Raw genomic sequence first — 14,105 nt, forward strand, 5'->3', positions numbered from 1 at the left:
ATCCAGGCAATAAAGAACAAGATGTAGTATAGCTACATTGGAGTCCCTTGGCATCAGCTTAAGCGTTTTGTAGAACTAGTAATCCAGTCTGCTATTGGAGTCCTCTTAAAGCTTTACTGCCACAAAGCCTTTCAACAACTACCAATTCTTTTAGAGACAATTTAGCAACTGTCTTTTATGTAAGCTGGTTTCCCTTCATTTCTAAAGAAAATGTAAATGCAACTAAAGGACCCATTAAAATTGATAAACTCAACTAAAAGTCCAAAATCCTTAATATAATTTCAATGAGCAGAAAGAATGATGGCATGTGTTGCACAGCACAACATTAATAACTATGGCCCAAATAAACATGCACTAACACAGACAAATAGATAATCTCAACATTCTAAAAATTGAAGAACCCATTGGACTAAAGATGTCATCTTTGTTATAAAATTAGAAGCCAAAAAAATTTTCTTTCAACCACCAAATGCATGAAATCACTTAAATAAATTGAAAATACTTAGTGATACAAAACCGATATAAACATTTAAAAAACTATATGTATGATCCTTGTGTAAAGGAATGACAGTCCACAACAAAAATAGAAGCCACAGATTATATTGGACAGAGCAAATACCTGATTGGAAACATTGCTTATGGCTGTAAAGCAAGACCTTAAAAATCCCCTGCTTTGAAGTTGGCTCAAGAAATAGCGCTCATGATCAATACTAATCAATGCATCAAGAACATAAAGTGATATTGTCTTTCCAGGTTCACTGCCATGGGATGCATCTTTTATCACCTGCAATGTCAAATTAATTGAAACGGTGAATAATTGACAAAGGAATATTCCTTAAAATAAAGAAACAAATAAAAAATGAATCTGAAAAAATTAATGACAAACAGACCAAAGCTTCACATTGATAGCACATGGAAGCAACAAGACCACAACATCTAGTAAGATAAAGAAGTTATAAGAAATTGATGTTTTTATAGTCTAAATGTAAGGATGGAACATTAACTCAATCTACAAAGGCATGTACACTACAGCTACAATAAAGTCTTAATCTCACTAAATAAAATCGGTTATGTGGATAATCGATGAAACCATAGTAGTCAAAACCGTGAGCTGGATTGTAAACGAACAATTTTACAAGCCTAGACCACACCTCTGTTCCAGCGCGCTCTCAAAATCGTAAACCACCAGGATCGGGTGGGATTGCCCAGCCAGACCTCAAAATCAGTAGGCTCGGACGATCTTGACGTGCTGAAAACCCAATTTTTATCCAAAAACATGCGGCAGTGCATGGTGGTGGCGGTGGCAGAGCAGCCTTTGACTCCCACAGACTTGCCACAGTGGAGTGTTTTCTTGTGGCATGCTGCTGTATTTGCAACCATGACAGCTTATTGAGTAAAAACTCATTCGCAGTCATTAGGGGGACCCTAAAGTAAAAATTTTAACTTTCCCTTTCTACTGCCAGAACAAGCAGTTTTTATGGTTTTTTAAGGGTAAAAAGGACTTTTTGTCTTTAAAAAATAAACTGACTTCCCCATTTTACCCTTGCTAGAGTAAAAGAGTTGTCTTTTTCCTTTATACCCCTAAAACAAAGCAGTTTTTAGCTTTTTAAAAGGTAAAAAAGACTTTGCCTTTTAAAAATAATCTGACTTCCCCTTTTTGCCCTTAAAATACTATTTTTTAAGGGTACAATAGTCTCCTTCCTAATTTTCATAATATATCACCCAACTCATTTTTTTTATCCTTTTCTCTTATTCTAAGCTCCCTTCTATTCTTTGTCTTTGTCTCTATTTATAGTGAACATGTCTATTCTAAGCTTCCTTTTTAAATGATTTTGCTTTTTGATCCCTCTATTCCTTTCACAAAGCTTAAGACCATCAATCAACCCTCCTCGCTAGCACCTCCAATGACCTTTGCACATGTCCAAACCATCCTAACCAATTATTTACCATCTTATCCATAAAAGCCACCCCAATATCTCTTCATTTACAAATTATTTCTTATCCAATCTTTTTTCATGTACTCTCATTTGTAATTAGTTATGATGTTAGTTAGGGACTCATTAGTTAGTTTGCATAAGGCACGTTGCTTAAAAATAAGAGGGGAGACTGGAGAGGAAGGAGATATGTGATTTGTGAGAGGAAATTGGGACCTTATTGGAATTGAGAGGTGCAGACCAACGTTGTCAAGATCGGGGATCTTACTTAGGATCGGAAGGGGATAAAAAATCATAAATCATAGATTCATAAGATAGATCGTAAAATCCTACTGAATATGTAAAATTATACTTAAAATTACATAGATAAAAAGCTAATATCTAAATTACCTAATTTAATTAAATATAAACTTAAAAGTCCTAGATTTAAGATTCAATATAACACATAATTAGTTAAACTAGCCATGCTGAGATGAGAGAACACATAACAGAACATAAATGGATGAGCATTTTTTTTAAAATTAAAAACATCAACAAGAAAAGTTATCCAACTTTAATTCTACAAATAGTACTTTGCAATAAATAATACTGAAGTATTAGCTCTAGTTAACAATGTTTGGATTTATAGTTAGATAGGTGAAGCTTAGACACTTATAATGCTTAATAGGTTTTTTTATAAAATATGATATTCATTAATTTTTAAAAAATTATTAAAAAATTAATTTTATACCATTTTACATAAAAGTAAGTTAATAAATGTTTTATTACACTATTTTATTTTAATATATAATATATTATTAATAAAGTTGAAAATTAATTTTAATAAAATTATTTTTAGGTAGTAACGCAATTAAAATGTTTATTTAAATTAACCTCCCTCACAGATTTATATTGAAAGTTTTATTTTTAACAAGAGATATAAAAATTCATCTCTACAGCCAAATGTGAAACAAAACTGAAATAGTAGCTCATGATATATCTAGAGAATAGAAAACACCCAGAAAAGGTGAACCCCCAACTGAAACGGGCAAACAGCAGCTCAAGAAGCACCAAAACAGAAAACACAAACTCAGAATACCCACACCCAAGGAACGCGAACACCACGCCTAGAGAATGTAGACCACCCTTGCAGAAGTACAAACACAAAGAAGACACAGTCATGCTGAGTTTGGTCACCGCATGCAATAGGGTTCCAGATCCTAGCGATCTTAACCAGGTCATTATATCTGACTTGAACCCTAGGATTGAATTGGATCAACAATCCCACAATCTTACAGGAAAAGATCGCGATCCTAGCGATCCTGGCTGATACCAGACCTGTTTACCATCCAGATCATGGAGGCTGAGCAAGATCATGCGATCGTGATCTTAACAACATTGGTGCAGACCCTCAAAGTTCTGCAGTGTGTGTTGTGTAATTGGGTCAATCCCTAATTCTTCTTAATAAGATACCTTTTTTCTATCAATTGGTATCAAAGTTCCCAGAGCCAAGAGTTGTGGTACAAGGTCCAAACACGAATGGAGTCTCGCTTGGAGTTGGAGGCAACATAGTAGTCAATAGCAGCTACTATAGTGGCAGGGCGCCGCTATGTAGACCTAGTTGTGTCGCATTTTAGAGGAGCAGTAATCGCAGCTTTTATTCCATTTGTGCTGAAATTTTGGATTTGCCCTTCTATTTCTGAACATTGACAACTTCTAAAGGGGACAATCTTGGGATTTTGTCTCCCTCTTTGTTTCTGATATCTTCTCCCTCCCTCCTTGCGATAACTAAACCCTCTCATACTCATCTCTTAATTCTCCTTCATTCTATTTTTCTATTTCCGTTTTCTGCAATTCCACTGCTTTCTGTCGAAAGCTTCATTGGACTAGAAGATGACCGGAGACAGAGACGTTCTTTGATCATCTTCTTCATCTCTGTCAAAAAGCTTCACTGGACTAGAAGATGACTGGAAAACGTGTCTATCGTGTCAAAAGCCTCGCCAAAGAGAAAGGACATGAGAAGCGTGGAATTGCAAAGAACGGAGATGCAAAAACAGAATTAAGGAGAACTGAGAGGAGTTAGTGCCTGTGAGGCAGGGAGAAGATATCAAAAACTAAGAGGGGCGAAATCTCAATATTGCTCCCCCTCTTTAAAAGTCGCCAACATTCAGAAACAGAAAGGCAAATATGGAATTTCAGTGCGAATGGAATAGCAGCTGTGACAGCCACAATTTCTCCTGTTTTTTGCCACAATTAGCAGTGACAACCACTCCTCTATAACGCGACACGACTGTCTCCATAGTGACCCCCTGCCACTTTGCCATGATAGCAGCCACTTTGGCCGCTATTGACTACTATGGTAATATCTTCATTAATTTCTCCATCACTCTATAAAAAAGATCTCAAATACTTCAATCTAAAAACTGGTGCCATCTCTAATTTTAGCCTCCAAATCATTTTCATTTCATTGCTTCCTAAAATTGCAATATTTATACTCTATCTTACTCCTATTGAGACAAAAACCCTTTGAATCCAACATAACACAAGTTTAGTATTATGATTAGTAATCAAAGTAAGAAATAGAAAGAAAATAGAGAAGGAGAGGGCAAAGTTTTGTAAAACTGAGATGTGACTTGAAAAAAAAAGAAACTTTATCTCCCAGAGTTAGAAAAAATAAATTCATAAACATGGGCTTTAATCAGAACGATAGACCAAATCAAATGTATGCCACTAATACTCTAACTGCAAAAACAATAGCAAACAAGTTTTACTAATTTCATGCCTTATCCTCCGCCACCTCTTTTATATCCTATTAAAAACATACAAAAGATAACTCATGCACATCAAAAACAAATTACGTTCTAATTATAATGAAAATGAATATATATATATATAAAATGATTCCAGTTGGAAAAACTTCTCAATAAATACCTATAAGAGTCAAAAATTAAGTAATAAAATGAATAAAACTTCTTCCATAAGTTAAAATTAACATATTTTTCTTGATTTTATTTTAAAGTCTTCTCATTTAACTTCGCTAAAACTTCTCATTTTTCATATTGATTTTCTCCTCCTGTAAGTATTTATCTGAAAGGTTATCAAATTATATCATAGTAAGAGTAGGAAATAACCAAATCCAAGATGCTTTGAGCCTCTTTCCTCAAAGTAGAAAAGTTTGCATGAGCCAGTTCTGCTTGTTCTTTGTCAATCTGAGCAAAATGGAGAAAAAAAAATGCAATGGTGATTTTAATCTGTCAGCAGTTAAGATTATTATAAAATGCACAGCATTCAAGAAACTATACCTTTGGGAGATCAATATATTCATTATCTTGTTCATTGAGCAGCAAGAATTGAAGAACAGTGGTTGGAACATCAGGATCAACCACATTTTGACAGTACTGGAAATAGCTAAGCAGAACAGCATATTGACTGTACAAAGACACGCAAATAAGTTAAATAAGTTTGTGAACCAAAACTACAACCAAATGTTATCAATGGTGGGTCAAGGCAGAAAGCCAAAAAGCTGCCATAAAATTATGGCGGATGCCATCGTAGTTTATAGTGGAAGCATCACTGCCATAATAAAACAATGTAATATATATATTATATCTACATAAATATATTGAAAAACACTACAGAAAATGATATAAAACCAAAAAATAACTAAACATGTCAAAATCAAGAATCTAATTGATGGAAAACCATCAATTAATATCATATGCCTCTAACAAGATCTCATAACAACATAATAGCCTAAATCTCAAAGCACAAGTTCAATACAAATTAAAAGCCATCAAGCCTCAAGTGAAAAAAAAAAAAAAGTGATAAAAAACAAGGAAAATAGACAAAATAATTGCAGAAGCTTGTTGGATTAATCCAATTAACTGCCCTTGAAGGATTTGAGGAGCTTCTTGTTAGGCTATGTTAACGAAAACTGCTGCTCAAACCAAGGCAGCAGTGTTAGAATAAAAAAAGATGAAAAACAGAAGAAAAACTCAGAAAAGAAAATGAAAAGAAAATCTGAGAAGAGAAAGAAAGTTGAAACAAAAAAAAATGGTGAAAGAGAATTGAGGAGAAATGTGGAGAAGGAAAAAGAGAATTACAATGAAGGAGAATAAAACAAAAGCAGCAACATAAAGACCTGCTCACTGGAAAATGAGGGTTGCTGGAGCTCACAGTTGTCAGAAGCAGGGAAGGTGAGAGAAGGAAAAGGGAGGTTGCTGTGAGAGAGAAAGACGTAGCTGAGGCTGATAACAGAGACCAACAAGGTTGAAAGTCTATATTTTAGGGTTCTTTATGTTAGGTCAGTGTGGAACTAGCCAACTAGGTCAAATCAGCAAGCCTAATTCTTTTATTTATTTGGCAGATTCCCAAAATTTCTGCCATGGCCACCATAATGGCCATGCAAATAGCAACTGCCATGATCCGCCATACTTATGGCAGATTGTTAAAAATTACCACCGTTTTCTGCCATGGCCACCATTTGATAACGCTGACAACACAACCAAAATAGTCACTGAACTAGTAACATACCGTCTCCTAAGAGCTTCCGATGATTCGTTTCTAAGAATTGCCATGATAAGCTTAAACAATATGGTCAGACAAGCACCGTTCGATAATTGCTTCACGACAATGAGATCTAGGCACGTGATATTATCAGAACTCAGACTCCCAGGGAACAAAAATCTTTCATCTCGCAGCTTAGCCATGCATGTCAATGCTACCTGGGAAAATTTTCATGTATTAAATATAAATCAGTATGACAATAAAGCTTATAAGAAAATGAATAAATTGGATAGTTGAAGACCTAATCAACATTTCCAAAAGATAAAATGATATAGTTGAAGACCTGTGATAGTATAAATGCCATCCTCAATGAACAGTCTGGAGAAGCAGATGCACTAAGAGATGCATCTAGGACCCTGCCAATGCAATTTAGCAGTTAGATAAAGAGCATCAACAATGAGAAGAGACACAATGCTTCTTTTGCTTTTTCAATAATGAAGTATCCAACTCACTGAAAAAGAATTTCTGTTCGATCTTCAAGCATTGTTAGTCTTCTAGAAGCAGACACCTCAACAATCTGAGACCAGGCAGTCAACATATGAAGTTGTGCAGCTTGTTCCTCAAGATTTTTATTGTATTTCCACCCCCATCTTACCAACTGTTGAATTGTTTCACGTGCGTTATTTAGCTCGACTTCACTGCTAAGGTTACTCGCCTGAGCATATGCAGAATTATATTTCTGCAACAAGAAAACAGATTAAATTTCGTATAAACACATTTACTGTAAAACTGCAATCCCAGGAATAAAGATAGAAAATATCCTCCATACCGAATTATCAATATTTATAAGTGGACCAACCTGCCAAAGTTTGTCATGGAAGGAACCAAGGTCAATTAGCCGGTCACCTCTCTCAGAATAATAGTAGACACCACCCTTTCCAGAAATCCCTGGATTTCCAAGAATGTCTTCTGCCTAAAATTAGGTCCAACCGAAAACAGGCATAAACAAGATGAAAATAGTTGAGAACTAGAATATCATTTGTAACTTGGATTGCATACTCATACTTTTTAAATGAAATAAATATAGTTCTAATGTGTTTTAAGGAGTAGTATCTCACCAGCAAGTCATATTTCATACCAGCCACAATATTTGAGAGGTTTGTAGTGGAATCTGGACATCTAAACTGGATGATTTCAAGCAATTCTAAAACCTGAATTTCAAAGAAAATTGTTGAATTTAGGAATGAGGGAAGAGAATGGAGAAGAGCAATTAGAAAGAATTTCTGAATGATAATGATATGTTATTCAGTACAATGCAGAATGGAAAAATATCCCATATATATAGACTATTAATAGACTAAGTGGGGGGACTATTTTTAAGGCTAAGGGTAAATGAGTGCAACTTCCTAAATGCTAATTCCTATGAAAATTAGGAGCTGGCCAGTTATTACAAGGAGTTTTATTTTTCCTTTATCTGTGGAATTGAGATATTTGTGGAGATATCTTCTCTTCTCTCAGACAACCTATAGTTGTAAGTTTTTACTGAGAATAATAAGCAGAACCAAACTCTTCATAATTTCATATCTAATTAAAATAAAAACCTATCCATCTACATCCCTCCTTTGGGCATTCGTTTTCCTTTGCTGCCCCCCCCCCCCCCCCACACACACACACGTATTCATCATTTATGCTTTCTTTGGATGCAAGATGAAATAGAAAGGAAAGAAATAGGAGAGAGAGAAATAAGAGGGTGAGAAATAAAGTGAAAATAGGGAGAAAAATATTAGATGTTTGGATGAGTTGAAATAAGAGGGAAAGAAATGATAAAAATTCATTTCACTTGTTTGGATATGTTAAAAAGGGTGTCAAAACAAATAATTAAATTGTATTAAAATATTAGAGAATACAACTCAGTTGTATTAGTTTTGCATTTCTGTTGTATTAGTTTTTCTTATCTTCCTTTCTTGGATTCTTTTATGGTATCAAGAGCTTGTTTTGATCCTTATTTTTTTCTCTTTTCATGGCTTCTGCAACTAATGATGACACTTGTCCACAGCCTCCCACACTGCCCACACCACCAACTATTCCATTACCTGTTCCAACTATGTTTTCCCATACCATCACCACTAAGCTCACTGATTCAAATTACCTTCTCTGCCGCTCACAGGTTGAGCCAGTCATCAAAGGCCATGGCCTATTCAGTTACATTCTTGGTTCACAACTTCCTCAGAAATTTGCTTCGATCCAAAATCGGGATCGCAATATTCTTACACCTGAATATCAGTTCTGAGAGCAACAGGATCAATTGCTCTTTTCATGGTTTCAGTCAACAATCTCCAGCAGTTCTTCCACATCTTATTCACTGCTCCACGTCGTGGCATCTCTAGGACAAGTTTCATGAGCATTCTCTTTTCATTGCTCGTGCAAAGAAGAATCATGGTGAGCTTCGTACAATTTTGCTTAATAATCGCACAATTACTACTTACATTCTTCATATTCAGACTTTACTTGATTCTTTGCTATCCATTGGTGATTTGGTTTCTCTGAGTGAACACATTGACATCATTCTTGAAGGACTTCCAAACGAATATGACACTGATTACAGTTCTTGGTTCAAAAATGGAACCTCACTCTTGATGAGGCTTCTTCACTTCTTCTTGCACAAGAATCGTGCCTTGAAAAGTCTAAAAAAACATACTTGATACTGTGAATGGAGCTGAACGTACCCCCTCTTTCTCCCAAGATTCTACAGCTCAAGCTAATTTCACCCAGGCTTCCTCGACCTCATTTTCTGGTTCTGGTTCTGGATTTATCTAATGCTGCTCATGGCCGTGGTGGTGGCCGCAATCTTAGTCATGGAGGTGGACATTATGCTGATGTCCAGTGTCAGATTTGTCACAAGTATGGTCATGAGGCTTCTTTTTGCTATTACCACCATGATGATAACCATGTTCCGTTCAGCCCATACAAAATAATTCACCCTGACCTTCACACAATAATTTACACTCACCCAACCCACCCCCTCCCCAATTTTTCATTCTTTCTTGGATTCTTTTATAAAAATACTCATAAAAAAATGAAAATAAAAAACCCTGTCCCTGTCATCCCCCTCTCTGCTGTTCATTTCAACCAAATTCTTTTGTGTGTATGTGTGTGTGGATAGGGGTGGGGGTGGGGGGTTTGACCCACAGAAAAAACCTCCCTCCCCACCCACATCCAAAAAGTGGAAGCTTTTATCTTCCACTCTATTTCTCTCCCTTCCTCCTATTTCCATAACATCCAAACAGGCAGTTAGGTCATCATTTCTCTCAACTTATGCTGTAATTGACACAATTGATTTTCAGCAATTCTCAACATGATTTGTTTTCTTCACACAAAAAAATAAAAAAAAAATTAAGCCATCAGCCATAACCAAAGCAATCCAGCAAAAAAGATTTTAGATATATTAGCAATTTTACCAACCAGTTTCTACTTTAATGACAGTGAAGTTGTAGCAAAAAGAAACATAATAGCAATGGAATGATGAAACACTTGATGACTATCAGTACCTTACTCTTACTGACAGTTCTTATAGCAGCACTTTCCAAAGTATCTTGAAGCAAAAATGGAGACATGGCCTGGCCCCCAACAATGTCAGCAATACTTTGTCCAAAAAGATGAGAAAGGATTATCTGACAAGCTTCTCTATGTTTGGAGCTACTAATGTCACCAGCATGTAATTCAGCAGCTAAAAGTTTCAAGAGCCATGCTCTCTGAGAAAGCAAGAGAACAAAGCACCTATATCAAACCCAGTATTATATGCATGTTGCATAGTTCAAAAGTAATATAACAATCCAATTCCTTCCCATGTAATTCATTGCATTGAGACAAATATTAAATACAGACATAAATAAGGTAAACATGCAACATTTAATGCAGGCGATAACAATGAATCATTCACAGTTAATCTTTATGCCCCTCTATACTTGCAAAGATCCAAAAACAATGAAAAGAAATTATAGTTATAAAGGTGTTACTTATGCTTACCAGGTGCCCCTTTGTTTCAAATTTTAATAGAAAAATTTGTATTAACTGTTGAAATTAATTGGGATTTGGGCCCAAATTAATCTTGCCATGGATTTTACATTATAACATGTATAGAATGGTAAATTGATTTTGCTTGTAAACCAAAAGAGCACTACACACTTGAGTAAACTTTATCTCATTACTTCAAATAAAATTGGCATTTTATAAAAAATTATCAAATGTCATGCATCAATACATCTTGATTAAGCTCCAAAATTCATTATATATAAATGTTTGCATCACTTTAATTATTGGAATATAGGAAACATCTAACAGTTTAAGATGTTATTTGAGTTGCACGTTCTTATCAACACACAAAATAACTGGAAATCCTAAAGGTTTGTGCACCACATAAATCTCTCTCCAACATATATGTGTTTTGGGCTGATCTAGTTTTGGAACAACTACTACTTATTATTCTCTTGATACTACAGCACCACTTTTGTTTGGAAAAATTTGTCTGGAACCTTTTATAAATATAAGCTGCATCAAGTTTTGAATTAGTTCTTGTTAAATTTACAGATAGATGATTTGGAAGGAGAAAGTCGGGAAAAAAACCTGATGAAGGGAACTGATACGAAGTGCTTGGTTGCTATTCCGTTTAGGAAGTGGAGCAATACCAATGGTATCAATGTGCTACATTTTAGCAAGAAAAAGAGTTTCAGAGATATATCTCTCAATGAATTAATACAGTCATATAGAACAAATAGAAGCAAAAAAAGGTGCACAAATACATCAAATACTTTTTACCTTAATAAAGAATTGATATCTTTTATTTGACAACAGATCCATTGTCGGTGTACATGTCAGTGGATCTACACACAGCTCATACAGGAGCTACATCAAGCAAAAAATCAAGATTCCTTTTAGGAAAATGTGTAAATGATTCATTAGTTGGGGGGGGGGGGTGTTCTGAATTATGTTATATATTTTACAAATTAAATCAATTAAATCTGTTAAAGATCTGACATTCTGACCTGAAAACCAAATTCATGAAGTAATGCATTTACATCGGGCTTCAATTGCTTCTCTAGGATATCAAGAATAACCTTCATGCAACTGCAGATACCATTATAAGGGCACAGTTGTACTTACAAGAATCTAGATGTCAAGTACCATCAGATAATAGACAAAACCTGTAATAAAATTTAGGCTGTAAAACTGTCCTCTCAATAGGCGTGTCTAGATCAAATTTAAGTAACAAATGAGCGATATTTGGAGCTGGCCTGCTGATGTTGTCAATTAGAAGCTGAAAACAAACAGGTGCATACACTATTTTAGGAAGATTATACACAAGGAAAGATGAAGCAAGACAAGCAGTTGACAGGAATGAATACAAACTTGCATAATAAGAATGCCTGGATCATCATTATTATTTTCAAGATTCTGAGACTCTTCAGACCGCAACTCAAGGCAGGCTGCATAATCTTCTATCAAGCTGTTTGAAGCACTGGATTTTAGCAATAGTTGAACAAGCCCAACCATGCGAGAGCTGTCAGAAAAATTATATATATATATATATATATATATATATGTCAGTCACAGATTGAGTATTATATTCTGTTAGTAGTACTTATTAACAAATTGAGGATACAAAAATGGAAAAAGTATTTAAATGCCTTAAAATGCTCATGATTTTGATGGAGGATTGCTGAACTCTTGGCTGAAAATCATATCTGACATACTCCAATAGAGCTACTATTTGGTTATGATCATGGGAGAGTATAATATCCAATGGCTGCAAGCAGATCATAATTGAAGGTTAACCCAATGCTACATACTTAAAATTAGATGCTATAATATATCAAATAAGCTATATGTGGGGTTAAAATAAACCACAACAAAAAAGCAAAACAAATAAACCACAACAATAAACATATACATTCATATATACATGGTAGTTAAAAACGGGAGTTGAATCATAAAATCGTAAGATTTTACAATTTATGTCCCCCAAATGATGTAAGTCGCAGCAAAAATCGTATCTGTTTGAAATCAGAGTGAAATCGGGATTTAAATTGTAAAATAGGTGAAATCCCGATTTGATTCCGATTTTGTGCAATCGCAGGTTGGATTTGGATCTTGGCCCAAATCCTTCATAACCCTGACCGACTTATATATAAGAGCGATCTAAGTCCTGCACTCCTAAATCCTTCTTTCCTTTCTTTGTCAAACCTCTAGACTGAGAGTAACTTGGTTTGCAGCTTATAATGACATGTTCTTCTCTGCCCCAATAGCTCAATAGCTGCTTTCTCCTCATCTTGCTCTATTTTCTTTGTCAAAACCCTAGACATGCTGTTTTCTTCATCTTGCTCTGTTTTTTTCTTATCTTTTCCAAGAAGAACTTCAAACATGGGTGGTGGTCAAAGCACTGGTGGTGGCAGTTCTGGTCTGTCCCAACTGCAACCGACAGTTCCACTGCTGTTGGCTCTTCAACCGTGCCTCATATGTTGGTTCCCCGAAATGTTTTTAGTGAACATGGGTTTGTCTCAACTGCAACCACCACTGCTTCACTGCTCCAAGAATATTGATTATTTAAGTGTTTTTAGTGATTTAATTTTTTTAAAAAAAATTTAGCTATTTTATATGCATGTGTATATGATTTTTGTAGAATTTTTGTTGGGTCTAAGCCAAATGGACCCCCATTAAAGACATATCAAAGGAGGGGTAAAAAGGGAAAGTTGAGCAAGGAGGCCATTAGGCCAGATTATAACAGCCTAACAAATTAGCATACGTGGAAGGAAAGAGGGAGGAGAGAGGCAGCTGAGGAGAGGGGATATATGGAGGCTGGACAGAGGGCAGAGGTAGGGATTATCAAGGAGGTTATTCAGGGTAGCTGCTGTCATAGGAGGAATCTCATTCTCTAGCAGCTAGTTTCCTTTTTGCTATCTATTTTTATTTGTTTGTACTACCAGGGTTATTCCCTGCGTTTGTTCTTTAAATTCTATAGTACAATCAGTTCCTATCAAGCTAGTATCAGAGCTCCCAATCCCGAGTGCGCCTGATGGTAACCATGCGAATGGAGAATCGATTGGAAAGTGTGGAGCGTCAATTGGAGGGCATGCAAGCTGCCATTCAGGAAGAATTTCGGAGGCAGATGGATGACCTGTTGACGATGATGACAGCGAGGTTTGAGACAGCCTTGCGGGTAGTACGAGAGGAGAAGGAAGGAGAAAATAGCAACCAGGAAGGAGGTAATGGAGGCGGCGATTCTTGGAGGAGGGAGGAACGAGTAAGGAGAGTAGAGGTGCCCTATTTTGCGAGAGAGGACCCTTATGAGTGGGTGTACAGAGAGGAAAGATACTTTGAGATCAACGGCATACCTGAGATGGAGAAGGTGGACACAGCGCTGGTCTGTTTAGAGGGGAAGGCACTCAATTTGTATCAATGGTGGGAACCAAGAGTTCCAACGTCCACCTGGCCTGTCTTCCGACAAGCTTTGTTGGGCCGATTTCGTTCGTCGTTGTTGGAAAATCCCTACGAAGCCTTGATGGGATTAAGGCAGCAAGGAACTGTGATCGAGTACAGGGAGCAGTTCGAGTTGTACTCAGCCTTACTCAGTTTTGCTGATGAGGAGTTCATGATAGGGGCATTCCTCAACGACCTTCGAGAGGAGATCAA

At 36.0% G+C, this 14,105-nt stretch overlaps 1 protein-coding gene across 1 annotated transcript in view; it reads right to left on the bottom strand.

Annotated features, from left to right (window-relative positions):
* LOC113845890 (nuclear pore complex protein NUP205) overlaps window positions 1-14,105 on the bottom strand; it is a 45,637-nt gene that overhangs the window by 4,951 nt on the left and 26,581 nt on the right. The window contains exons 20-34 of the mRNA XM_027473569.1: window positions 12,104-12,222; window positions 11,826-11,976; window positions 11,621-11,733; window positions 11,462-11,543; window positions 11,235-11,321; window positions 11,043-11,120; window positions 9,968-10,171; window positions 7,538-7,630; window positions 7,279-7,392; window positions 6,932-7,158; window positions 6,763-6,835; window positions 6,447-6,637; window positions 5,216-5,342; window positions 5,045-5,122; window positions 620-784 (exon numbers count right to left, since the gene is read on the bottom strand). Coding sequence (XP_027329370.1) covers window positions 620-784; window positions 5,045-5,122; window positions 5,216-5,342; window positions 6,447-6,637; window positions 6,763-6,835; window positions 6,932-7,158; window positions 7,279-7,392; window positions 7,538-7,630; window positions 9,968-10,171; window positions 11,043-11,120; window positions 11,235-11,321; window positions 11,462-11,543; window positions 11,621-11,733; window positions 11,826-11,976; window positions 12,104-12,222 — 1,902 coding nt within the window. The remainder of the gene's footprint in view (window positions 1-619; window positions 785-5,044; window positions 5,123-5,215; window positions 5,343-6,446; window positions 6,638-6,762; window positions 6,836-6,931; window positions 7,159-7,278; window positions 7,393-7,537; window positions 7,631-9,967; window positions 10,172-11,042; window positions 11,121-11,234; window positions 11,322-11,461; window positions 11,544-11,620; window positions 11,734-11,825; window positions 11,977-12,103; window positions 12,223-14,105) is intronic.

Source organism: Abrus precatorius, unplaced genomic scaffold (genome assembly GCF_003935025.1).
Source record: "Abrus precatorius isolate BTA unplaced genomic scaffold, Abrus_2018 Scaffold8, whole genome shotgun sequence".
In the NCBI taxonomy this organism is placed as follows: Eukaryota; Viridiplantae; Streptophyta; class Magnoliopsida; order Fabales; family Fabaceae; genus Abrus; species Abrus precatorius.